The sequence below is a fragment of the Acipenser ruthenus genome, chromosome 46, assembly GCF_902713425.1.
Source record: "Acipenser ruthenus chromosome 46, fAciRut3.2 maternal haplotype, whole genome shotgun sequence".
Lineage (NCBI taxonomy): Eukaryota > Metazoa > Chordata > Actinopteri > Acipenseriformes > Acipenseridae > Acipenser > Acipenser ruthenus.
In genome coordinates this window covers 4,749,328-4,775,078 of record NC_081234.1, presented here as the reverse complement: position 1 = coordinate 4,775,078, position 25,751 = coordinate 4,749,328, and the positions used below count along the sequence as shown (strand labels likewise).

The window sequence follows — 25,751 nt, the reverse complement described above, 5'->3', positions numbered from 1 at the left end:
CAATTGACCCTCTGGGTTATGTCGTCTATAAGGTTGCTGTGAAACATTTAAAACATCTGCAGGCAATATTAAAACAACACCTCATGATGGAACTTCTACCGTATCTGTGGTTTAGCGACAGGATAAAGAAGCTTTACCTGTATAAACAAAAATAAATGAAGCCTGTGAAACTAAATGGTCTAACACACAAGGGAATGTTGTTCTGCTAAGACAGTGGTCCTCAAAGCCATGCCCTGGGCAAATTTAGACCTGCGAGGCAAACTGACAATCTCCAATATTGCATTAGTGATTTATTAGTAAAGTCAGTACATTCTACCACTGTGTGTTCTTAAATCGCTGATGTTAATGTCATTTTATATTTTATTTTGGTATTGGCTCGCTACTTTATCAAGAAAACACAAATGTGTCAGTGGCCAATACACTTTGTGGACCCCAGTGCTAAAATGTCTGAAGCCTTGTTCATCACACCTTTAAATATCTGCCTGGTGATCCAGCTTTTCTTTTCAAAACCCATACTTAAATGTTTGAAAAGTTATTTTAAGAAATCAATTATCTATACACATACATAGCTGTATTTTGGGGGGGTTGTTTCTGAACAAAAATAGCAATTGTCAAAACCCTTTTAATATACCTTCAAAGGGACCGAGCAATAGAATGGTAAGCAGAGTTGACTATCGGTTCACCAACATTAAAACACAGAAGAACTATTGCAGGTATTGCATGGATTACGGTTCACCAACATTAAAACACAGAAGAACTATTGCAGGTATTGCATGGATTACAGTAGAGTTAATTAATATGTTTATTCAATATACAGTAAACACACACATTGCAGTGTTCTGTATGCTATACTGTGTTACTTTATTTGTCAGAACAGGTCAATACTACCCAGAGGGGTGGAAAATCGGTTATGAGTATTCTGTTCGGGACATTTCAGTGTGGTGCGAATAAGCAGAGGGTGTCATTAACAGGAGTGATATTAAGTGAGATTACAGTAAGTGGCTTTGACTGTACTGGGCGATATTATATAAAAAAAAATCTAAAAAGAGTAAGAATTTATTCCTGTGATTCTTTTTATTCTTCACCAGTAAAAACAAAAGAAAAACGTAAGAAAAAACAAAGTGACATTTAGGCTGTAGCTGTACAGACTTTATGCACAAGAATCAAGTTATATCTCACAATTCACACTTGCATTAACACCAACATAATCATAATAATAAACAACATACAAATCAGATCACACTCTTTAAATTAAAAAGCGATGATTACAAATTTCGCTAATCTATAACAATGTCTAGATGAAGCAGGCTTTTCAGTTCTAAACCATGCATGGAAAATAAACATGTAATATAAAACAGGGAGCTTGTGTTGCAGCAGTGATGAGGGTACAAAGTGTTTTTTGAACAGCAGTAGCAAACCGATAATAAACAAATCCATGTACTTGTTCAGCCAATTTAAAGTATAGCTAGTGCTCTGCGGATAGGTTGCCCCGAAAAAGCAGTGGAAGTCTTAACCCAAAGTTAACAGCTCAGTCCCTTAATCTGCAGTAAAGCCTACTGAATGCCCCGCAAGCACACACACATACACAAAGCCTCTACTGAAACACCATGTTACGCCTTAGGAAAAAACTCCCAATTTACATGGCAACTCAGCCTGACTGATGACATGTCATGCTAAGTGTTAACATCCCATGGTCTAGAGCACAAAAGAAGCAACCTCACCTCATTAAGGGGTTGGCAACATGGACAGAGCTTGGACTAATTTGCTGTGTACTAGGCAGCAATCTGTACAGGAAGTATAAAGGTGGCCCTTCGCTCTCTGTCCCCTGGACCGCAGCCTTTAAGCAGCATTTTGGGACAGAGGGAAGAGGTTATGATTTTGGGACAGAGGGAAGAGGTTATTATTATTATTTGTTTATTTAGCAGACGCCTATATCCAAGGCGACTTACAGAGACTAGGGTGTGTGAACTATGCATCAGCTGCAGAGTCACTTACAACTACGTCTCACCCGAAAGACGGAGCACAAGGAGGTTAAGTGACTTGCTCAGGGTCACACAATGAGTCAGTGGCTGGTTGCATGCCCTTTTCTTTAACCACTGGACCACACAGCCTCCTATGTTATGATCTTGGGACAGAGGGAAGAGGTTATGAGTCTATTTATTAATGCTGACCCATGCTCTCTAGTTTCTCTGAGGCATTATTGAGTCAGTTTATAGCAAACCCTAGATGCTTATTGGAGGGGCTAGTGCTAAAATAGTCTATCTGAATTTGATTTGAAACAGACAATCCCCTCCAGTAGATATTTATACCCAATCACACTACCTAAATCTGTTGCAAACATGATCGTGGAATGACAATCAATTGGATTCAGTGCATATAAATGCACCTATTGTAGGGTATATAATATCTGTAAGAGCTAAAGCTGTAGTACATCACCACTTGAAATAATTCATTTCCATGTATTTAATTCAAAATGTTGTAATCTTAAGCCATGCCTTAATTAGTATAATTACGTTATATGTATCCTTTATAGATAATATTTATTTTGTTACAATGTATAGTTATAGTTAAGTTTAGGACTACTGGCTGGTTTCATAGAACAATTTTTATAATATTGGGCCTTTTCTCAGATTTGTTCCCCCTTTACTGCTGCCCAGATGCAGAGACTAGAGAATAAATGCTGTTTGGAAATCAGAAGAGAAAGTGCAATGCCACCAGGGAATCTACAGTAGCAATGCAGAGCAATACAATCCCAGGCCCTGTTCATAGTTCCTAGTGCAATTTGTGCTCTCTAGAGCAGAGTGGCACTGGTGTGTCACGGTCTTGAGTGTTTGGTACTCAGGGAACCCACACTGAACAGTGCCACCTAGAGGTGTCATGGCAACAGGAAGGGGATTGAAAAACTGCACAGCACAGCATTGTGTGGGTGCCAATTGTTTAAACATGGGTAATTCTACAAGTGAATCTGGTTTATAAAAAAAATAAAAAAAATAAAAAAAAGATACAATAGCTCTATGAAAAGATGTTCTTAAGTATTTAAAGGGGATAAGTATTTTGCTACAGTAATTGCTGTAGTATATTAACTCATTTTCAATATAATTATTTTCATAAACTTCAGCAATCAAAATAGCATTCTACCACATGAGGAAACAAAGATCTCAAACCAGTTTCACTCTCCAATTGAGATTACCACAATATTTTCATACTACTGCCAACGCATGATCGTTAAGTACTTTTGGGGAAGAGTCACTTTGGCAACTTTCCTAGATACATAATGGCAATAAAAAAAGTAGTTTAATAATTATTTTATAGATTTATTTCAGTAGCTCAAAATCTGAATTGCTTGCCTCTGCAGTGAACAAGGAAATGCAGTACTGACAGGCAGATTTAGATAGTCTTTTAGAAACATGCTGTCTACCAAGCTAATAAAAATGCTTCTTTTAGGCCCCAATTGGAGCAAAAAATGGGATGCAATGCAGGTCATTCCCAACGGGGGCTTAGTTTAGCGTGAATGCAGCATCATCAGGGGAGACCAAAGTTGAGAACCACCGAAATAAATGGTTTTACTGATATATCACCATCAATAGGCCAGGATAAGCAGTTGGATGTCCGGCAGTCCTGTGGCGACTGTCCCTGTGTTGTGAGTGCGCAGTGTCCTCGGCACGCTGGTGCAGTTAGGGGGTGTAGGCGGGGGGCGGCTGGAACTGGTTGGCAAGGTCGTAGTCCCCGGGGTAGGTCTCGCTGCTCTCCTCCATCTCGGAAAGCAGTTCCAGAGCCTGCTCCTCCTCCTCGGTGGGGTAGTGTCGCAGCAGGTTGGCAGCTGTGGCCAGGATGGAAGCTCCACCAGCCCCTGCGACGAGGTAGAAGCTAACGGCGAAGGTGACGTAGATGAGAGAGCCGTGGTACATCCTGTGCTGCTGCTGGAGGGACAGGATCAACTCGGAGGCCCAGTAACAGAACCCAATCACTGTGGCACACTGCAGAACTATCACAGGAGACAAAACAGCAGTATTAGGTCAATGAGAGAAAAATGGTACCGACAACTGTTGTGCATGATATCCTAGCTTTTATTCTGCAATAAGAACTGCCGCTCCCTGCTGAAAGTCAGTCTCAGCCACAAGCCTCTTCTCTGCAAGACAACAGATCATTTAAACTGGTGTGATGAGAATATGGGCGCTGGGCAATTTTTCACCTCCAGCTCTACCAAATGAATTGGACAGTTATTGAGTCATGTGTCCTTCCATACCAATGGGCTGTATTTCGTGTGATCCTTTGGGGATAGATTTTTTTTTTTTTTAAATAATAAATTTCCGTAAAGTAATTGTCTATCATTATTGCTGGGTAGTTTGCGTATGCAAATAGTTAACCCTAAAAGGGATATTTAACACCAGCGGCGCTGCTGTGTTGTTGCTTGTTTGTTAGTTATTGGGCCTGCATGGTTTGCCAGCTAAACCCAGCATAAGTTAATACTAATTTTATACCACTGTAACGCTAAAAATATCTGACTTTTAGTGCAGCGACTTGCAGTTCTACAACATCTCTTGGCGAAACAAACTATATGGAAAGAAGGCAAGATAAAATCAAACATATTAAATAATATTTGAATACTTTCCTTATTTGTACCAGATTAGAATAAATAATTTGGGTTAAAACCAGTAGGAATATAAGCGTGTATACTACCAGTGTTCCTGTAGATTGTTTTGGCAACCTCAGTACTGACCGTGTTAGCTAAATGCATTCTTAAACATATTTTTCTTATTGGCACCTGAACTTATTTATAAGGTTTGAAAAACATATGTCCGTTTTCACCGTTTAACCCTTTTTTTTTTTTTAAAAAGCAAGAGGCCGCCTCACAGTGACTGCATACAGTAATCTTGTTTCATAAATCTGTACAGTATTACTGTTTAGTCATCTATATTCAAATAAAACCAAACATTTGATTACCAGCTTTATCAACTATTTATTTAAATCAAAAAGCACTTAGATCTTGCTTGTTTGGTCGTTAGTAGCTTATTGATCCCAGAATCTCATCAAGCAGCTTCATGAAGGATCCCAGGGTGTCAGCTTCAACAACTGGGGAGTTGGTTCCAGACTCCCACAACTCTCTGTGTAAAAAAGTGCCTCCTATTTTCTGTTCTGAATGCCCCTTTATCTAATCTCCATTTGTGACCCCTGGTCCGGTTTTCTTTTTTCAGGTCGAAAAAGTCCCCCGGGTCGACATTGTCTATACCTTTTAGAATTTTGAATGGTTGAATAGGATCGCCGCGTAGTCTTCTTTGTTCAAGACTGAATAAATTATATTTTTTATTTAGGCAGTCTGCATATAACATGCCTTTTAAACCCGGGATATTTCTGGTCGCTCCAGACAGGGAGTGGACAGTAAGAGGGAAAAGGAAAAGGGTGAGAAAGCCTGTGTGAGCATTATTGGGTTGTAAAGAGAATATCTTAGGCACAGCACTGTTTTAAAACAAACATTTCTTTCTTTATTTGTTCATTGGGAAAAATGTAAAACATTGCTCTTGTTTTGACTGACGTGTTTTTCATTTCTTAAATATTTTTACTAATTTAGGGAAAAGTGCATGATTTTTTTTTTTTATTTAATTTAAATATTTTAAATCTTAGTTAGCATTAGTAATGTAATTCAAAGAAATTATGTGCATTTTATATGGCGTTTACCCGATCACGTGCCCAGAATGATACTTAAAATATTTATTTATTGCATTTATATAGCCCATTTTATACAAAAGTATCACAAAGCACAGTACAAAGCAGAAAAAAGAACAAACCAAAATACATTTGTATAGCATGTCACGCAATCAGACCATTTAAATAACATATTTACATAACAGTATACACATAATAACACAAAAGCATTAATTTTAAAGTTACATTAAAACCCACTAAGATAAGAAAGTCATTTTATAAACATTCGTTTTTAGTCTTGACTTGAAAACTGTAATGATCCCAGCTTCCCTGACAAACGAAGGCAGAGCATTCCATAGGCGCTCTGCAAGAAAGAGCCCTACTTCCCGTGTTGCTTTTGTTGACCCTAGAAATAACCTAGGTCAGTAACTCCTGCAAATAACTGGGTGCTAATCCATTCAGGGCCTTGTAAGTTAACAGCAAAATCTTTAGATCAATTCTATACTACACAGGGAGCCAGTGTAAAGAGGCCAAAACAGGGGTAATATGTTCACTTTTCCTGGTTTTAGTCAGAATTCTAGCAGCGGTATTCTGAACAAGCTGCAAGCGGGATAACGCACGTTTTGGAACACCAGAAAAAAAGTGCATTACAATAATCAATTCCATATGAAACAAAGGCATGCATTAGTCTCTCGGCATTAGACACAGAAATAATTGGTCTAAGTTTGGCTATATTTCTCAAATGGTAAAAAGATCATTTAATAACTTCCCTAATATGATTCTCAAATGATAGATCAGGATCAAAGATGACCCCCAAACTCTTAATTTCTAGTTAAAGTTTTGATGAGAGACTGCAAGGGTTGAGCTCATTTAATCCCACATTTCCTTTTAGTTGGTTCTGTGATCCCACTAGCATAACCTCTGTTTTATCTGAATTCAACATTAGAAGATTCTGTGAATCCAATGCTTGAGGTCTGTAAGGCTAATAACACCCAGGCAGAAGAAATTCCTGGTTTTAGGGACAAATATAGCTGGGTATCATCAGCATAGTATTTTTGTATTTTCGTCCGACCCCAATTTGGTTATGCACAATCATAGCATTTTAATGAACTGGAGAATCTCAGGACAGATCATACCAATTTTAATATGATATTACGGTTTATCGTGAAGGCTGATATTGCTTTGAGGCGAATACCTCGGAAATGCTATATCAATTCGAACATAACACTGACATGGTCGATTTGCACATGAGTAAAAAAAGACACAGGACGTTTGAGTTTGATATTTTACAGAAGGTCCCAATGTCCTGTAAAAAAACAGAGGACCTATGAGAAAAAGATCGGGGATAAAAATAAATGGACGGTTCACAAGGGACAAAATTTCAACAGTGTCGGTAAAAATTCCAAACCCACCTGTTTATGTGGTGATTTTTTGTCCTGTGCAAATTGGTCTTTACAAACTGAACTGACTGATACAGTAAACGGCTGCTTCCTGACCCACAGGAGCTAGAAAATAACAAATCACCAGGCCCTGACATGATTTCTCCAAGGGTGCTTAAGGTGCTTTAGACCACATTGCAAGATTGTTACATACCAAACATGTGGGAGTAGTGGACTGAATCCACAGACCTGCTAATTCAAATGGATCTGGATCTTCTCTGTAACTGGGCAAACTTGTGTCAAATGAATGTTAAGAAATGTAAAGTATTGCATATTGGGCATAATAATCTGTTAAGTATAAAATGAATGGGACGAGTACTTTGAAAAGGATCTCGGGGTTATAGTGGAGTCATCATTAAAAGTATCTCGCCAACGTGGTGAGGCAATTAAAAAGGCAAACAGGTTAGGCTATATTGCAAAATAGCGTGGAACACACATCTAGATTTCCATTACACGAGAGTAGATGTTAAAACTTCATGCTGATTTGAACTCGGCTCTCGCCAAGATAAGCACCAACTAAGACGCAGCTTTGCAGTAAACTAATGTGATCCATCTGTGTCTCCATCCATTTGCGCTTCCTTCCATATGATGATGTAGATATCCTTCTGGTGTTGATGGCTGAAGTGTAATGCTGGCTCCAGGGATCAGCGTATTGCCTCCCTAGCGCATCAGCACACACAACGGTTGCAATGCTGGCTCCGGGGATCAACCACAGTGCGGTCTCCCCAGCGCATCAGCATGACAACTGTCTGGGTTGAGCTAAGTATGGTACATCTCTGGGGTCTTCAACTGGGCACCTTCCATCCTCAGCGTTTCTTTCTATTGTGCTTGAGATCCCCAGCCAGAATCTTTCCGTCTCAACCACAGCCAGTTGCTGCTCCTCTCTGCTGCTTCAGATAAGTTCTTCACTGTGCAACGCAACTCTTGGTCATTGAATCCGACATCTCTGAGAAACCGGGTTGTAGAGTGTGCCACTAATCCTCGACAACCCACCTCCACTGTGTAAACGCGTACTCTCCATCCTCGCCGTTCCGCTTCAGTGGCTAGTTGAGCATACCGCAGTTTTTTCCTCTAATACGCCTCATCTACAGCATCCTCCCATGGCACTGTTAACTCTACTAGGTGAACAAGGCGTGCTGATCCAGACCACAAGACAATATCTGGTCGAAGGTTAGTGGTGGCAATCTCAGGTGGAAAAATAAGCCGTTGACCAACTTCTGCCAGCATTTTCCAGTCTCTAGCAGCTTCCAGTTGTCCTGGGCGAGGATTGGTTTTAACACCTTTTCTTGGTGGTTGCTCTCCTGGGCGAAGGAATGTTGTCTTTTGTCTGTAATGTTCTGATGGAACAGGTGGCAACTTATTGGTCATGTTACGCTTGTCTTCCAGTGCTAAGGCCAAACATCGCAGCACCTGGTCATGGCGCCAAGTAAACCGTCCTTGGCTAATATGATATCACCAATTCGAAGGGCAGCCTTTGCATCCTCTACAGCTTTCTTTGCCGCCCACTTTTTTCCAGTTTTCAACACAGGTGCTACCTCCATTACGCATTTGTCGCGTGACTCTACTAATGTAATTTCCAGTCTGACCTTGGCGCACTTAAACTCCTTGGTTAGAGCGGAGACTGGTAGCTGCAGTATTCCTTTACCATAAAGTCCCACTCTAGAATGGTTATGCTAAGATTATACAATGCCCTGGTTAGACCACACCTAATACTGTGTGCCGTTTTGGACACCTCATGACAAAAAAGGCATCACTGCACTCGAGAAGGGCAACTAGGCTTATTCCAGGACTTAATGACATGAGCTATGAGGACAGGTTCAAATTAGTGCTGGGATGAACAGGGGATTTTCATGTCCGGATATTCGCTCGTAATTTAAATATTAGTTCGGATATTAGTTAGTTTGTTAAAAAGTAATAAAAGCCATTATATTGCTCTGAACGCAGGCAGCAGGGGAGGGGGGGGGGGGGGGGGGTTGCCATTGCCTCTGTGTGTGTGCCTTTATTTTACAGCAAGACCTTACAATATGTAACATGTTAAAATAGAAAAATATCCCAGCAGTAAATTCTAAGTTATGTAGGACTTACTTTACCCCAGTGAATTAACTACAAAACAAAGGATGCCAAATAGCACAGTAAACCATGGCCATCGACACGCTTTCATAAAGTAACAACATGAGGTTTACTTGTGCCTTTCTGTAGCTGAACAAGCAAACGGAAACTGAAATGTAACTTTAAACACTTCAAATAAAAGAAAAGTGGAAATGGCGCTATAAAGTGAAGGGGAAAAAAACACCACTTTGGTTCTCATTTATTACATTCCACGTAACAAAGTCGCAACAAAAAATATATAATATATACAATCTATATAAAAATCACTACACAACATTTTCACAAAGTTGGGCACTGTTTAAGCGAGGCATCAGAATGAGGTACTTGCCTTTTTCTGTCCCATGAGATTCTGACTCGCTCTAAAGAAGCACAATGCTTTTTTGACCCAGATGCTTTCCACAGAGGACTATGTGTGCACACATAATCTGGTTTGTTTACTCTTTGCTGTCTAAAACTTTTAAATAGAGGTTCAAGAGCTGCTGTGTTGATTATGTTTATATATATATATATATATATATATATATATATATATATATATATATATATATATATATATATATATATATAAAATCACACAGTGCTCTTTTTCATTTGCCATTTTTTGAAACTGTCACAAAAATTCTGATGCGACAGTAAATAAGTGCAAGGTATTTGTCATTTGTAGCGAATACATACATCTGATTTGTTTCTGAATACATGTAAAAAAAAAATATTCATTTGAATATTCAGATATTTGTCCAAGCACTAGTTAAAATAATTAAATCTCTTCAGCTGAGAAAAAAAAGGAAAAAAGGGGACTTGATTGAAGGCTTTAAATCATAAATGGTATAGATAAAGTTAACCCAAGACACTACTTCAAATTTAACACAGAGAGAAGAGCAAGAGGGCATAAGTGGAAGCTGAGCAAAAGTAAGTTTAGAACAGAAGGTAGGAAGCACTTTTTTTACACAGAGTTATAAATGGATGAAACAAGGTTGTTCCCTAAGCCGAAGTGTTTTTCTTAGGAGACTACTTTAGACTATTTAGCTTTTGTGGCCCCACAATTGCAGAGCATTAATTAAAATGAAGACAAGTTTTGCCAATGCTTAATTTTAGTGATATGCTTGAGGTACATCAAAATGCCATAGAATGCCAGGTATTTGACAGAGGTGTAGTCTGCGTGCCATTGTGGAATGGCTCCTGTGGAAGCAGGACTGCCTACCTGTCAGGATGTGGGCGAAGGCATACCGGCGGGTGATTTTGAGGGCAGGGTGTTTTGGCCCAAAGACGTCCAACAGAAAGGCACAGAGACTGCACAGGATGCCCAGGAAACAGAAGGCAGCAATCACACGGAGCAGGAGAATCGTTTGAGGATTCATACAGTAATCTGCAGACAAACAAAACAGGGTGCGGTTTTGGAAAGTGATTTTTTCATTTTGTGATGAATTTTGATGTTCATGAAAGGATGAGAGCACTGGTGACTGAGGTCCCCTCTATTAAAATCAACAACAGAGGACAGCCCTGCCAGCATTCCTCAGACCTGACCTGGAGAGCCCTGGAAAATTGACCAGTGTCCATCTATTCAATCACTGACCACTCTATTGTCAGGGTCCTCATACCATTCTGCACTGATCCTGCCCATCTTTAACACTAGACAAATGTCTTTAAATCTTCTCCAAACCTCCTGTACACCCTTTTAGTTTTTTTTTGGTGTTTAACCTGATACTGTTTTTTTATACAAACATTTTTAGCCTACAAATGCTGACGGTGTGTCCCATACCTCACCCCAGTCGACGGTTGCAATGTGTAATACTCATCACTAAACTACTTTTCAAATAACATATCCACAGCTAGGGGTTCTGGTTTGAGCGTTAAATCCAAGTGTTTAAAAAAACAAAACCTGCCAGTTTATGCTGTGTAGGTATTATAAATCAAGGTCACTTTCTTAAAGAACGATAAGGATAACTTAATAAAAACTAAGTAATGGGCAGCAGTGTGGAGTAGTGGTTAGGGCTCTGGACTCTTGACCGGAGGGTTATGGGTTCAATCCCCAGTAGGGGACACTGCTGTTGTACCCTTGAGCAAGGTACTTTACCTAGATTGCTCCAGTAAAAACCCAACTGTATAAATGGGTAATTGCATGTAAAATAATGTGATATCTGTATAATGTGAAATAATGTATAATGTGATATCTTGTAACAATTGTAAGTCGCCCTGGATAAGGGCGTCTGCCAAGAAATAAATAATAATAATAATAATAATAATTCCGTTCTTTAATAAAATATAAAGTTATATATTTTTTAATATAAGAATGTGATACAATAGGAACTGCTTTTTATCTGATTTTCCACATCTCAGGTATTATTAATTAGTCATTTAGCAGACGCTTTTATCCAATACGACTTTACAGAGACTATGAATTAGGTCCCCGGTTCAAGTCCCACCTCAGCCACTGACTCATTGTGTGACCCTGAGCAAGTCACTGAACCTCCTTGTGCTCTGTCTTTCGGGAGAGACGTAGTTGTAAGTGACTCTGCAGCTGATGCATAGTTCACACACCCTAGTCTCTGTAAGTCGCCTTGGATAAAGGCGTCTGCTAATAAACTAATAATAATAATAATAATAATAATAATAATAATAATAATAATAATAATAATGAATTATCAACAGCTGCTGCAGAGTCAATAGGACCTCGGTTTTACCTCTCATCTGAAGGACGGGGAACATTTTCATACTGCAGTATTGTTTCGTACCTTCAAGTAGTTTGGTGTCCACGTATCCCAGAACATCAGCTACCCCCAGCTCCTGTCGAGGACAGGTGCCCCCGTGAACCCGCAGCCAAGCAGGCTCTGCCAGCGCCGTACACAGCGCAGTGATGGAGAGGGCACCGGGTAGTGCCGACGCCAGGCTCCTCTCCGGCTGCTTTGGGAGTGCGCTTCCACCCGGCCCCCTCCTTCGCCGGCTTCCTTGCAGTCCAGATCCCGGTGGTGCATACATGTTAGCCTACTCGTCAAATACACAGTACCTGCACCTACAAATATGCTATGCCGAATTATTGAGAACAGATGCTTTTAATGTCGGCGTCAGTTAGATTATTTTAATCTAATTATATATATCCCTTTTGCTTAATAAATAAATAAAAACAAACAGACCGCCGAGATAATCTCCAGCCCAGTAACAAAAACAAACCCTGTCCTAATATATACACAATATTGTATTCAAATACCTCACTTAGTCTAAAATCATTAGAACGTTGTTAGAATATTATTAAAGCAATTAGTTACACACTATAAAATTTATTCGGATTGTTTCTTCGCTAAATGTCTCAATGTACGCTCATATTAAACTACTATGAGGGACTAAATTTATTTTACATGTAACAAATATTACATTACATTATATTTACAAGAACAATGCAGCGTTGCATAACAACAGTGTTCGGCCTGCCGCACACAATCGGATATAATTCAGTTATATTAACCGACAATTCAGTAAATCCCTACAGAACAATACAAATACAGTTCGTTTCTGTATTCACTTAAATCGCTTTATGACAGGTTAAAATTCTACAGAAAGAAATTTTCTATTATTCTTTACAATTTATCTAAAACAAAAACAAAAAAACACTACCCCCTATTTCTGCCCGTATTTCCTGTTTCCGAGAAGGGACATATTATGACGTTCCTCAAATGCGTCACTATATCACGAGGGTGGTGTTCAAATGACAAAGAGATGCAATCTGGGAGTTGTAGTTCAGCTGTTAAAAACGTACACGGGTTACATTAAAGTATCCGTTCGATGTATAATTTGTTCAGATTCAAGCTAAACGAATTGTCAATAAACAAATCTGGGGGTGCTTAATTGAAGCGTGTTAAGATTTTAAAACAACCCTTGTAAAAATGTAACCCTGGCATAAACTCAATTTCCCATAATGCAGATGGTGTGATGCAGTTATCTGTACCGTGCATGCGAGGAAGAGGACATAATTGCATGGTTTCTGCTTAAAAGAAAGCACCAGAAAACGTTCTATTTTATTTTGTTTGCCATCAAAAGATAGTGTTTACAAAGTTTACATTTGAGCGTAGAGAAGCAGATTGGTGCATCAGTTGTGCTGTGGCTGCTAAGTAGTATTTTTGACATTTTTTACTTTTAATATCCCTGGTGTCAAGTTTTTTTACTAGTGCTAGTTGGATATGAAGGATTCGCTGAAGCTGGTGTCGAAGTTCACTGCGCACCCAGACTCGAGGTGCTGGTTCGTGGCTTGGAACCCCAAAGGAACTTTGCTGGCTTCTTCGGGAGGGGACCGGTCCATTCGCATATGGGGGCGAGAGGGTAGGACCAGTCTACACTGTATATACATTCAGTAGGCAGAAAGCTAGTACATTGTTACTGACCAACTGCAACTTGATTTTACAGTTCTTTTGTAAGAGAATGTTACTGTACCAGTTTGGTTTTCTTGCAAGTTAATGTTACTGTACCAGTTTGGTTTTCTTGCAAGCATGTGGAGTTCGTACATGATACTACATGTTTATTTAAAAGCTGTGTACTGTTTTGCAATCCTGTTTGCATATATCTGGAGCTACAGAATCGCTAGTTCAGTTGTCATGAAACTTAGTACAGTATCATCATTAACATTATTTAGCATCACTTATTGAGCTTGTCTGATTGTGCGGGTATATGGGAGTGTCTGTCTCTGTCGTTCCTTCACAGTATCATACTTCAGCGTATATGTGGAGAATCAAATGGTGATGAAACATTCCATTGCTGATTCTTATTGTGTGTTGTTATGTAAATTCTACGTCATGCTCATCACCGTTTCCATCAGCTAATTGCGGAATTTTAAGCCGAGGCGGTTGATGTCTGTTCACACTGGTTCAATCTGTAGTTATGCATTTTTGGGCTACATTTACTATGCTTTTGTGTTTAGGGATATATAAACGATACTCTAGTCCTTTATTTAACTCCTGTTTTTTGAAAAGGGACAATTAAGAAATCCAATTATCAGACTAGCGAGCGCTTTCAAATTGTTTCTCAGTTTTGTAACATGGACGTGGATTTTTCTCTTTTTCAAAGCAGTAGGAGTTAAACAGACGCTTTGAAAACATCCTCAATAGTTAGTAACTGCATTTGCTAACAGGTACAAACTGCACTGGAAAAAAAAGTGTAATATTTCCTAATCAACAAAAGGAGTATAATGAATGCAGCGATCTAATACTGTTACCAGTACATGACTGAGATCACAATCTCCTCCTGCACACACATCTCCAAAGAGTCCATTGCACGCATGAACACAAATTAAGCATTCACCGGAAATGAATCTGTAAGAAACGCATTTGGGGCTGTGCTGCTAACACCACAATTTGCACTGAACAATTTGCACTGCAGCATCACTGGGACGGGCATAAGACTCCCATTGCATAGCAGTTTGATCCATTTCTGGTTTTACTGTGAGTTTAACAAGCCACACCTGAGCTTGTTACCTATATGTTGTGGCTAATCAAGCTCATAGTAAAACCTGGAATGGGTGAAAAGGCAATGCAACTCTGCATTATCTTTCCTGTACAGACTAGATATTAATGTGCGTGTGTATGTGTGCGTGTCTGCCCTGCTCAGGTGACTCGTGGGTGTGTAAGTCGGTCCTGGAGGAGGGTCACCAGCGGACGGTGCGGAAGGTGGCTTGGTCTCCCTGCGGGAACTACCTCGCCTCGGCCAGCTTCGACGCCACCACCTGCATCTGGAGGAAGAAGCAAGACGACTTTGAGGTAATGCTCAGACAAGCTTAGGACAGCAGGGATGGGTATAAGACTCTGATCGTAAGACAAAACTAAGCTTGTTACTTATACACTGTGACTAATCAAGCTCATTGTAAAACCTGGAATGGATAAAACTGCTATGCAATAGGAGTCTTATTTACATCCCTGGGACTTTCAGACTCTGCTGTGAGAAAAATGAGTTTGTTTTCAAATATGCACAGATGAAAACCCAATTGAAAACACTGGGTGCAGTCGTGCACTTTTCACTGTACCCCCCACCAGGGCTGCTCAAAGCCTTTGCTACAGGCACATCCCTAAGAAGGCTGAGTGCATTAGGATTTTGCTTTCTTGATATTTAACTACTTATTGCCCCCTACTGGGGATGTAATCTCCTGCGAAGCGGGTACAGTGGAGGAGGAGGTGGTACGTACAGCAGACTTCACACATTCTTCCATATATCTAGAGCAGTGGTTCTCAATCTGGGGTCTGCCGGCTCCCTTCAGGTGGTACGTGGAAAGGTTACATAATTACGGAAAGGACTCGGCAGCATAGTTTATAGATCCCATTGCAAACCCCAAATTTGAGACCTTAAAAACCCAGCTACAGATGCAGGAAGACAATGCATAAATGAAGAATATCTCCAAGTAAAAAAAAAAAGTCTAAACTTTCCATCATATATAGTTTTTCGAGTGTCTAAGTGTATTCATTATTAGTGAGTTTTCGTGTATTGCGCTCACATGCACAGAGAAGCTTGTAAAGTACAAGACGGCGTGCATTGTGTTGCGTTAACATACGGCTGTGTGCAACACAACGCACAAGCCCTGGAGTGTTATCCCACTTATAAAATGGATAAAATAATAATAATAAAAAAAGATACATCCTTACGCTTTCGAGAAAAAATAGTCCCTCAAACAAAGTTCTATTTGTTGTAAACATTAAACTGGAGGTTTTCAACGTTTCCATTTATTGTAATGAATTCAAATGAATGAAGCCTCCGTGCCGGTCTCAATCGCTCCGTAAACAGAGCTGACATAACCTGCAATGTTAGCCTTCTTAGTGACCAAGCATTTAACATGCCAATCATGTGTTACTGTTGATAATGAACATATATACAGAAAAGGAGGTAAAGACAAAGTTCACTATCCATGCATTACTACTGCTGACCTGGAGACGCTAATACAACAATACATGATTGGCATTTTGAATGCTTGGTCACTAACAGGCTGTCATTGCGGTTTATATCAGCACTGTTTACAGAGCGATTGAGACCAGCACGGAGGCTAACATAACAAAACTACTTTGACAAATTACACACTGAAGCATAGAATTATCATAGCAGACCCTTTAGATTTTCAAGACAAACTGTTTTTAAGTTGTTTACCATTTCTTTATGTTTCATCAAATCAATAAAAACACCAGCTGCCCAAGAATTTTAGTTTTCTTCGATTTCATTAAGTTGTTGACTTGTTAAATCTTTGTGTCTCTCTTGCTTTTTTTTCCAACAGAGGTTTAGCTTCTTGTAATTCTATGCACTTGTACACTGTCATGCCTCTGAAAAGATCAGATGTGACGCAAGGAATGTCACTCATTTTTATGTGTGTATTGATAATGTATTAATTGAACTGTGCTGTGGCAAAAATGAATTCTGCTGTGCACGATAAAAACTCCTCAACAGCCAATCGGGGTGCAGCATCCAAACATTCCGTTTTACAAATAAAGATTACAGCAGGACACGTAGCTCTGACTGTGCTGGTATCTCATGGATGTATTGTAACTTCACAGATTATTAATTCACAGAAATCAAATTCTGCTGTAATTATCAGTTTAAAAATAAGACAGTCCTTTTTTTTCCCCTCTCGGTAAATTCGTGTTAATGAAAAGTAAACTTGAACCGTTCTTTAAAACTCCAATTTTAAAATTACTTGCTCAGAGAAACAGACACACATTGCATTGAAACAAAGAAAGGTAAGTCTGTGGTTATTCTTGGTATTATAGTGATTTTCTTTATGTGCTTATTTTTCAGTCACCTATACTGTTATTGTGTGGTTCGCCGAGATAAAAAAAAAAATTCAGGTGGTCCGCGAACAAAAAAGTTTGAGAAGCACTGATCTAGAGAACAGCAAACCCAAGTCTCATGGAACTTGGTATTAACATTATGTAGGATAAGCTGTTGAGAACATCAAGTTGTGGAGATGTAGGGGTGTCTGTCTGTCCGCACAGCTGCAATCTGAACGGCATGCTTGCATGTTTGCATGTATCTGGAGAGCTGCTTGTCCAATTGGCATGAAACTTGGTACTAAGATTTTTTTTACTAGCTCAAGTTAGTGAGACTATCAGATTGTGGGGATAACTGGAGGTGTCTGTCTGTCTGTTCATCCATCCGTCTGCAACATAAAAAATGTGAAGTATAAGGGCTTGTGGCTGGGTGGAGATGGAGACCCTGCACACTAATAACTGCAGGCTTTTTAGTTGATTTGGCCGAGATGGGTTGACAGCTCCAGCTCCAGCTCCAGAAACAAGTGCATATGGTCAGGCTTATTGCCACATGTATAAAAGAACATAGATTGGTTTGATGTCCCCTTCAGTTAGAACGTGTGGTGGAAGGATAGCAGCCTGTGTCCTTGTGCAGGGCTGCTACAGAGTGCTGCTTTCAAGAGATGCTGCTGAAAGGGTGACTTGTTTTAGATGAGTTATCTATAAGAGTGCACTGTCTTGTGCTGGAAACTTAATTCTGTTGTTCAGAGATGAGAGATGGAGAGCTCCAGTGTGACTAATTACAGTTTACTCACAGTAAACAACTAGCGAAAAACACAACCCGCCCGAAGCCCGAAATTGAGAAAACTGTTTGCAATTAGTTCAAAGCCAGGTAATAAGCAAAATGTAACTGTACATTAAGGTGGGCAGTGGAATGTACTAATATTAACCAAAACCTGTGCTCTACATCATCCTTCCAAGAGTGAAAGCAGCCCTGTTTTAAAAGCAGTTTCTCCCTGTGTGACAGTGCGTGACCACTCTGGAGCAGCCCTGTTTTAAAAGCAGTTTCTCCCTGTGTGACAGTGCGTGACCACTCTGGAGCAGCCCTGTTTTAAAAGCAGTTTCTCCCTGTGTGACAGTGCGTGACCACTCTGGAGCAGCCCTGTTTTAAAAGCAGTTTCTCTCTGTGTGACAGTGCGTGACCACTCTGGAAGGGCATGAAAACGAAGTGAAGTGCGTGGCCTGGGCCCCCTCCGGGAACCTGCTGGCCACCTGCAGCCGAGACAAGAGCGTCTGGGTTTGGGAAGGTGAGTTTTCAGTGTTGGGTCTCAAGTTAAAACACTAAGCTCTTTACCATCACCTTCATCCCTTCCCATCAGAGAAGTGGACAGTGTGCTAAACTCATGTTTAATGTATTTAGGCACATTTTATTAAAGTAATTATAGCTAACAAAATATTTACATAAATCGTACTTGTTAAATATTTATTAAAAACTGCACATTGAGACTAATATAGCTGATGGAAGTGCCAAACCAAAGATTTAGGGAATTGTTTTGTTAGAAAAATGTGTTTGCTAGTAAAATATATTAGAGATATGATTGTGTGGATGTGATTTCTGGATAAGATCATGTGCATTATACTCAATAACTTAGTCCTGTCCTGAAGCAGGAGTTGATGAGTGTGTGTGTGTTTCAGTGGACGAGGAGGATGAGTACGAGTGTGTCAGTGTGGTGAACTCGCACACGCAGGACGTCAAGCATGTCGTCTGGCACCCAAACCAGGAAGTAAGTGTTTACGTGTTCTATATCAGCCATAACTACTAAACACTCGATAGTGCTGAATGTAGCGATACTAAAAGAAACAAGGGGTGCATTCCATGACAAATCACCCCGAACCGATTTACACCAGACTTGGTTCTTAGGGTTGTTTCAGGCAAACAAGATCAAAATAACATTTTTACACTGATCAGGTCAAGGGGTCAAAAGTAAAAACTTTGTTAAGGGTGTAACTTATTTTGTTTTCTTTCAACTGCATTTTTTGAACTTTTTTAATTTGCCATGCGATTTCCAATAAAATGACAGCTCCCATGAGTCTGCACAGACCGCGTTTGAGTAAAAGGTTGGTTAACGTTAAGGGGGGGGGGGGGGGGGGGTACCATCAACCACATTTTGATCTCTCTATAACTTTTGACCACTTGACCTGATCAGTCTAAACATGTAAGCTTGAGCTTGCTTGCCTGAAACAACCCCAATAACCAAGTCTGGTGTAAATGGGAGATGGTAGGGTGTGTCCCGCTGGGTGATTTGTCACGGAATGACCCGAACATTTCGTTGGGGATGGGGGCAGACTTCTACTCGAAACGTTTGTCATTTCATTTATTACGTTTCTTTTAATATTTCTGTATTTGATACATCGCCTGAGGAACTGCTGTTTTAAAGGAGTGCTAACCAGGGCTTTACAATCTTACCTCTTATTAACATTACTGCTCCCCCTTTTATTTGTGTTGATTCAGGAAATATCTTAAAAGGTACATAAGGACCTTTTTATTTTATGGTGTTACATGTTCCCATGTGTTGCTACAACTGTTTATGTAAGGTGTGCGTATTGTGTTAAATTATTATTTTTTTTTTTTTTACATTTTGACCACTTTTTAATTAAAACTTTTAAATTGCATTCCCTGCCTCAAGATGGCTTCACATGTAACTGCATGGACCTCTTAGAACTACATTTCCCATCATCCTTCAATTAAAACAATACACACACCTTGCGTAAACAGTTGTAGCAACACATGGGAACATGTAACACAATAAAATAAAAAGGTCCTTATGTACCCTTTAATAATAGATAATCTGCTGTATCCTGGGACCCTGCTGTAGGTCACATTGTTTGATTGCAGTTAGTTTAGACCAGTGGTGCGGAGAGTCAGTAAGGTGCAACGAGGACTAGAGGCAGTTCTGTAAAAATCTAATTAATTAATTAGAATTTAAGAAAAATTTCGACTTTTAGAACCGGAGAAATTATGTTTGAAGTGGCGTGTGTCAGTGAAACTGCAATGAACAGAGCAGAAATGGCGGCTTCCATGTATTTATATTTTAACAGTTTTTCTTAATGGAAATTGTGTTTTTTTGCCTAGATTTAACCAAAAAAAAAGTTCTGATTGAGCTTAATACATAAATATTAACAAACACATTCTTAAAAGTTTTGAAATGTGTACATTGTTTTGGCTTGTAGTATGCAGAGGAGGCGGAGAAGCGGAGAGAGATTGGCTCTCAGAGTATAACAGCAGCTCTGCAGCATACGTTACAAATCCAAATTAGTCGCTTCAGTGGGCTCACTTAGCTTCAGATTTAGCTGGTAAAATAAATATTTATTTAGTGAAAACACAGATTTATTTTTTCAAATTTAATTGCTGAACGATAATATTTTTCAGAATTATCTGTTAGGTAAAAAAAAAAAAAAAAAGATTTAAGTTACAAGTATTGTGTTACAGATTTATTTGTTAGAAATGTTAGCTAATGTTGACTCGTCAAGTTTAAAAAAAGATTTATAGACTGGTTACATTTACAATACGCCTTTTCAACATTCATACGTTGTATCTGAAAGCACAATTTTGAAAACTTGTAAGAATGTGTTTGTTACCATTTATGTATTTATGCTAAGGGGGGCAGCATTTAAAAAGTTAGCGCACCACTGGCTTAGACCATTAGAGTGAGTTTGAACAACATCACACAAATGACTGTTTTCACAGACTCCGATTAGCACTAATCTCGGACTAACTAATGTTACTTTGGGTGTATTAGTCCAAGATCAAAGTCTGTGAAACCAGCCAGAAGTGATCAGGAAGCAGAAAGCAGCAGCAGCAGCATCTTCTCGCCTGTAGTATTGTCTTTGACACACCTGTATAACCGTGTTTATGATGCCTCCCCATCCCAGATCCTGGCTTCAGCCAGCTATGACAACTCAGTGAAGCTGTACAAGGAGGACGATGATGACTGGGTGTGCCGGGACACCCTGGAGGGTCACGAGTCGACGGTGTGGAGCGTGGACTTCGACAAGAGCGGCCAGAGACTGGCCTCCTGCAGCGACGACAAGACTGTGAAGATCTGGAGGGAGTACGAGTCTGGGAACGAGCAAGGTGAGCCAGCCTGAGCAGGGAGAGCCTGGGAAAGAGCAGGGAGAGCCAGCATGAGCAGGGAGGAGCTTGGAAAAGAGCAAGGTGAGCCAGCCTGAGCAGGGAGAGCCTGGGAAAGAGCAAGGTGAGCCAGCCTGAGCAGGGAGAGCCTGGGAAAGAGCAAGGTGAGCAAGCCTGAGCAGGGAGAGCCAGCCTGAGCAGGGAGAGCCTGGGAAAGAGCAAGGTGAGCCAGCCTGAGCAGGGAGAGCCTGGGAAAGAGCAAGGTGAGCCAGCCTGAGCAGGGAGAGCCAGCCTGAGCAGGGAGAGCCTGGGAAAGAGCAAGGTGAGCAAGCCTGAGCAGGGAGAGCCAGCCTGAGCAGGGAGAGCCTGGGAAAGAGCAAGGTGAGCAAGCCTGAGCAGGGAGAGCCAGCCTGAGCAGGGAGAGCCTGGGAAAGAGCAAGGTGAGCCAGCCTGAGCAGGGAGAGCCTGGGAAAGAGCAAGGTGAGCCAGTCTGAGCAGGGAGAGCCTGGGAAAGAGCAAGGTGAGCAAGCCTGAGCAGGGAGAGCCTTGGAAAGAGCAAGGTGAGCAAGCCTGAGCAGGGAGAGCCAGCCTGAGCAGGGAGAGCCTGGGAAAGAGCAAGGTGAGCCAGCCTGAGCAGGGAGAGCCTGGGAAAGAGCAAGGTGAGCAAGCCTGAGCAGGGAGAGCCAGCCTGAGCAGGGAGAGCCTGGGAAAGAGCAAGATGAGCAAGCCTGAGCAGGGAGAGCCAGCCTGAGCAGGGAGAGCCTGGGAAAGAGCAAGGTGAGCAAGCCTGAGCAGGGAGAGCCAGCCTGAGCAGGGAGAGCCTGGGAAAGAGCAAGGTGAGCAAGCCTGAGCAGGGAGAGCCTGGGAAAGAGCAAGGTGAGCCAGCCTGAGCAGGGAGAGCCTGGGAAAGAGCAAGGTGAGCAAGCCTGAGCAGGGAGAGCCAGCCTGAGCAGGGAGAGCCTGGGAAAGAGCAAGGTGAGACAGACTGAGCATGAAGGCATGTGAATATTTCAAGATATATGAAAAATCAAAAGCATACACTGCCCTCGACCCCCTTCCCCCAGCACGTTGATGATTTTAGGATTAATGCACACAGATGAGGCTTTCTAACCTGTCTGTTCCTGTGTCGTTTAGGTGTGGTGTGTAATGGCACGGCCCCAACCTGGAAGTGTATCTGCACCCTGTCTGGCTTCCACTCCCGCAGCATCTACGACATCTCCTGGTGAGCAAGCATTGTGTAACATCACCCCAGGGCTGAAGAGAAGATTATTCAAGCATTGTGTAACATCAACACAGTGCTGAAGAGGAGATTATTCTGCAGTCATTCTGAAGTTCTGGGTTATGTTGCTCCCATTTTGAGTTTCTAGTGTTTTTTCTCAATCTGTCCCAACCTGGCTTTGAGCTCTCCCTGGGGAATCCTAAATGCTGGACTAGCACAGTTGAAAAGTAGCATCACACATGATGTGAATGGAATGAGGAAGGCTGCTCAGTCTCGGCATTTAGGATTCTCCAGACAAGCTCAGGCAGCTTTAGAGAAAGATGCTTTCAATACAGGAGAAACAGAACCCAGAACAATGCAAAGTCATGATGGGAGAAATAGAACACAGAAGTGGTGGGAATGATTGCAAACACCATCAGATAGTCAGGGGAGGGTAAACCATCTATTGAAGAGACACCTCAAGCTGCTGTACAATCAGTCTGTTGTGACCGAAGGGATAACCATTTCTTTATTTGCTGGATTTTGTTATTTTACTGGTTGACTGTTTTCTTAACTTTGAAACATCCCTGAAGGTACAGTACTACAGATGTGGGTCTGCAGGTGTTACAGCACAGTGCTCCTCGTGTCGTTCAGTAACCCTGTACACGAGTGTAGGTACTGCCTCATCATAACCTCCTTTGGCTATATACCCGAGCATTCTGTAATGGGTACAGACCCACATGGAAAAAGTGCTTCCTTTTTAGAACATAAGAACATAAGGTTACAAATGAGAGGAGGCCATTAGGGCTATCTTGCTCGTTTGATTGTTAGTAGCTTATTGATCCCAGAATCTCATCAAGCAGCTTCTTGAAGGATCCTAGGGTGTCTGCTTCAACAACATTACTGAGGAGTTGGTTTCAGACTCCAACAATTCTCTTGTGTTTTACTTTCAGAAGTAGAGCAGCTTTTATGAATAACACTTAGAAGAAAGTAAGTAGGCAAACGTTTTGGCGAGTGCCTTCTTTGAAACGTTTGTCTGCTTGACTTAGTTTCTTATGTTTTACATTATATTTGTCACTGAATAATTTTTACTTTTAGTCATGGATGAGCCTATATGGATAGACATTTCTACACTAAAAATATCAAAGTGTATGGAAGCTGATTTGAAATCCTTCTGGGCTGCATCCTGGGAAGTGGTTTAGACACCTGATGGAGGAATGGTTCTAGTGTAGATGATGTGTGCATGCAGAAGAGCTGTGGAACTGATGCCCCACACTGACACTTGACCCAGCTTTACTCTAGCATTCGTAGCATTCGTATCATTTTAAAGCTTGTTTCAAGGGCTTTCCAGTGAAGCAACTCCCCTTGAACGACTTGAGCTAGAGTGAGTTTCTGTGAAACTGATGAGGCGTGGCAGCTGGAATAGTGGCGAGCTTGCTGAATGAAGCCTGAGATCCCTGCTTTGTTTCCCTGGCAGGTGTCACCTGTCCGGCGCCATGGCGACAGCATGCGGGGACGATGCCATCCGGGTGTTTGAGGAGGACACGACCTCTGACCCCCACCAGCCCACCTTCTCCCTGGCCGCCCACGTCCCCAAAGCCCACGATCAGGATGTGAACTGCGTGTCCTGGAACCCCAAAGAAGTGGGGTTGCTGGCCTCCTGCAGCGATGACGGGGACATTGGCATCTGGAGCTACCAGCCACAGCACTGAGGAGGCAGCAGCAGAGGGAGAGAGCATTGGGGACTGTGGCTGGCCATGTAAAGCAGAGCGTTATCAGGAGGGTGCAGCTGCATGGAAATATCCCATGTTTAGGGCTTGAAGTTTTCACTTTTGATCACATGACGTCTCTTTAAACTTATTTTGAGCAGATTCTGTTTCCTGATTAAACTCAGAAAAAGCTATTAATTACAAAACAATGTAACTTGTTTTCTTCTTCTTTTTGTAACATTTTGCACAGGTGCCTACAGAATGAAACTCATAGGACTGAAAGATAAATATCCCAATTGTTACAGTGCTGGATGCAAGTCCACTTTCTGTAAATATCTGTACAATGTAAGTTGGCTAGTAACAATATAAATGGTATAAAACAAACTATTAATACTATGAGAGATTTGTGTTGCAGTCCCTTTTTCTTTTACATGTTCTCAAAGTGGAATACATATAACTTACATTTTCGAAAGCAACAAAAATAAAGTCATGTCATGCTGTACTGATGGTTTGTTTGGTAAAAAGCATGAGAATATCACCTCTTGTGCTCCATTAAGTGCCATTGTTTACAAAGTGGAGCAGAAATATAAATGTGTACATTTTTACAGGGCAATATGATCTTTAGTTACATTCACTTTAATCAAACTAGTATTATTTAGTTTGTTAAATGCACTTAATAAAAACCTCTGTGTAAAGTAACACTATCACAAAATGTTTTCCTACTTATAATTACAAAACACAGCATAAGTTACCATAAAAAGATCTACTGTCTCTAGAAAACCACTTGTATGATAACTTGACAGGGACATTGGCGTTATGGAGTATCAGAATATGGGGTTATAATCTAGACGAGTATGTATTTAAAGTTTTTATGGATTACATTTGTCACTGATATACTTAAGAGCAGGAAATACTACTTTTTAATAATTTGACAAAAAAAAAAGGAATTGTGTAGTTGCACCTTTAAAAACTGGCAAATGCTTTTTGTAGAATGTCTTTTATTTTGTATACAAATAAGGGACATCACAATTAAATGCAATTAAAACTTCAGGTATTTTGACTGGCAAGTCTTCTGCAGATACAGTATTATATGCAAATATGGAAAATGTATCTAGCGCCCCTTTCACTCCGGCACTCCTATCCGGGTTCTGGCTACCCGCGTAGTGTGAAACCACGTTCCTGGGTCATACCCGGGTCGCAGTGACCCACCTCAAGATGTGGGTCGACGTGCTTTGACCTGGGTTGAGGGAGACAAAATGGATGACGGCCGTTCGTACGCAGATAAAATAACAAGCAGCCACGCCTGCATGTTTCACTTCCACAAGGAACATTTCTATTTATTCTGTTTGTTCTTTTAGTTTATAGCACCTGCAGTTAAAACAAAATAAACTAAAAAGCAAGGTACTAGGGTAATCAAGAACATTATTTTTATAAAGTGATTAACAGACATACGTGCTTATTGCCCAGTGTGCCATGCGTTTTCATTTGGTTTATTTATTCAATATAAATCTACAATTGTGTGTAATAAGGTCATTTCATAGCTGTTCAGTTCTGGTAGGATTTAGCCCAGACACCAGGCAGAGCAGCGAGAGGCTGCAAGCACATCAACAACGTCAAGAAAGAGGGACTGGCAGAGTGTGTAAAAAAAGAAAGAAATGCCAAACCGTAATGTATTAAATGATTTAATGTATTATTATTAATAAACTCAATATGAAAGTTGCAATATGTATATATAACACAATATGGCTAGTTAAACTAATTGTCCACAAATTATACACCTGGGAGTGTATTGAAATTATCTAGCTGCTTAAAAAA

The 25,751-nt window shown here is 40.7% G+C and overlaps 2 protein-coding genes across 2 annotated transcripts; one reads left to right on the top strand and one right to left on the bottom strand.

Moving 5' to 3' along the window:
• Window positions 1-1,055: 1,055 nt before the first annotated feature.
• On the bottom strand, window positions 1,056-12,842 carry LOC117397810 (transmembrane protein 127). The gene is made up of 3 exons (XM_033996686.3): window positions 11,924-12,842; window positions 10,393-10,557; window positions 1,056-3,985 (listed from the first exon to the last, which is right to left on the bottom strand). The coding sequence occupies exons 1-3, from the start codon at window positions 12,165-12,167 to the stop codon at window positions 3,675-3,677; spliced, it is 720 nt and encodes a 239-aa protein (XP_033852577.1). The 5' UTR covers window positions 12,168-12,842; the 3' UTR covers window positions 1,056-3,674.
• Window positions 12,843-13,090: 248 nt separating this feature from the next.
• Window positions 13,091-24,337, top strand: LOC117962608 (probable cytosolic iron-sulfur protein assembly protein CIAO1). Its single transcript, XM_059013663.1, has 7 exons — window positions 13,091-13,502; window positions 14,784-14,932; window positions 18,093-18,204; window positions 18,593-18,681; window positions 20,831-21,032; window positions 22,164-22,251; window positions 23,705-24,337. The coding sequence occupies exons 1-7, from the start codon at window positions 13,364-13,366 to the stop codon at window positions 23,937-23,939; spliced, it is 1,014 nt and encodes a 337-aa protein (XP_058869646.1). The 5' UTR covers window positions 13,091-13,363; the 3' UTR covers window positions 23,940-24,337.
• Window positions 24,338-25,751: the final 1,414 nt, after the last annotated feature.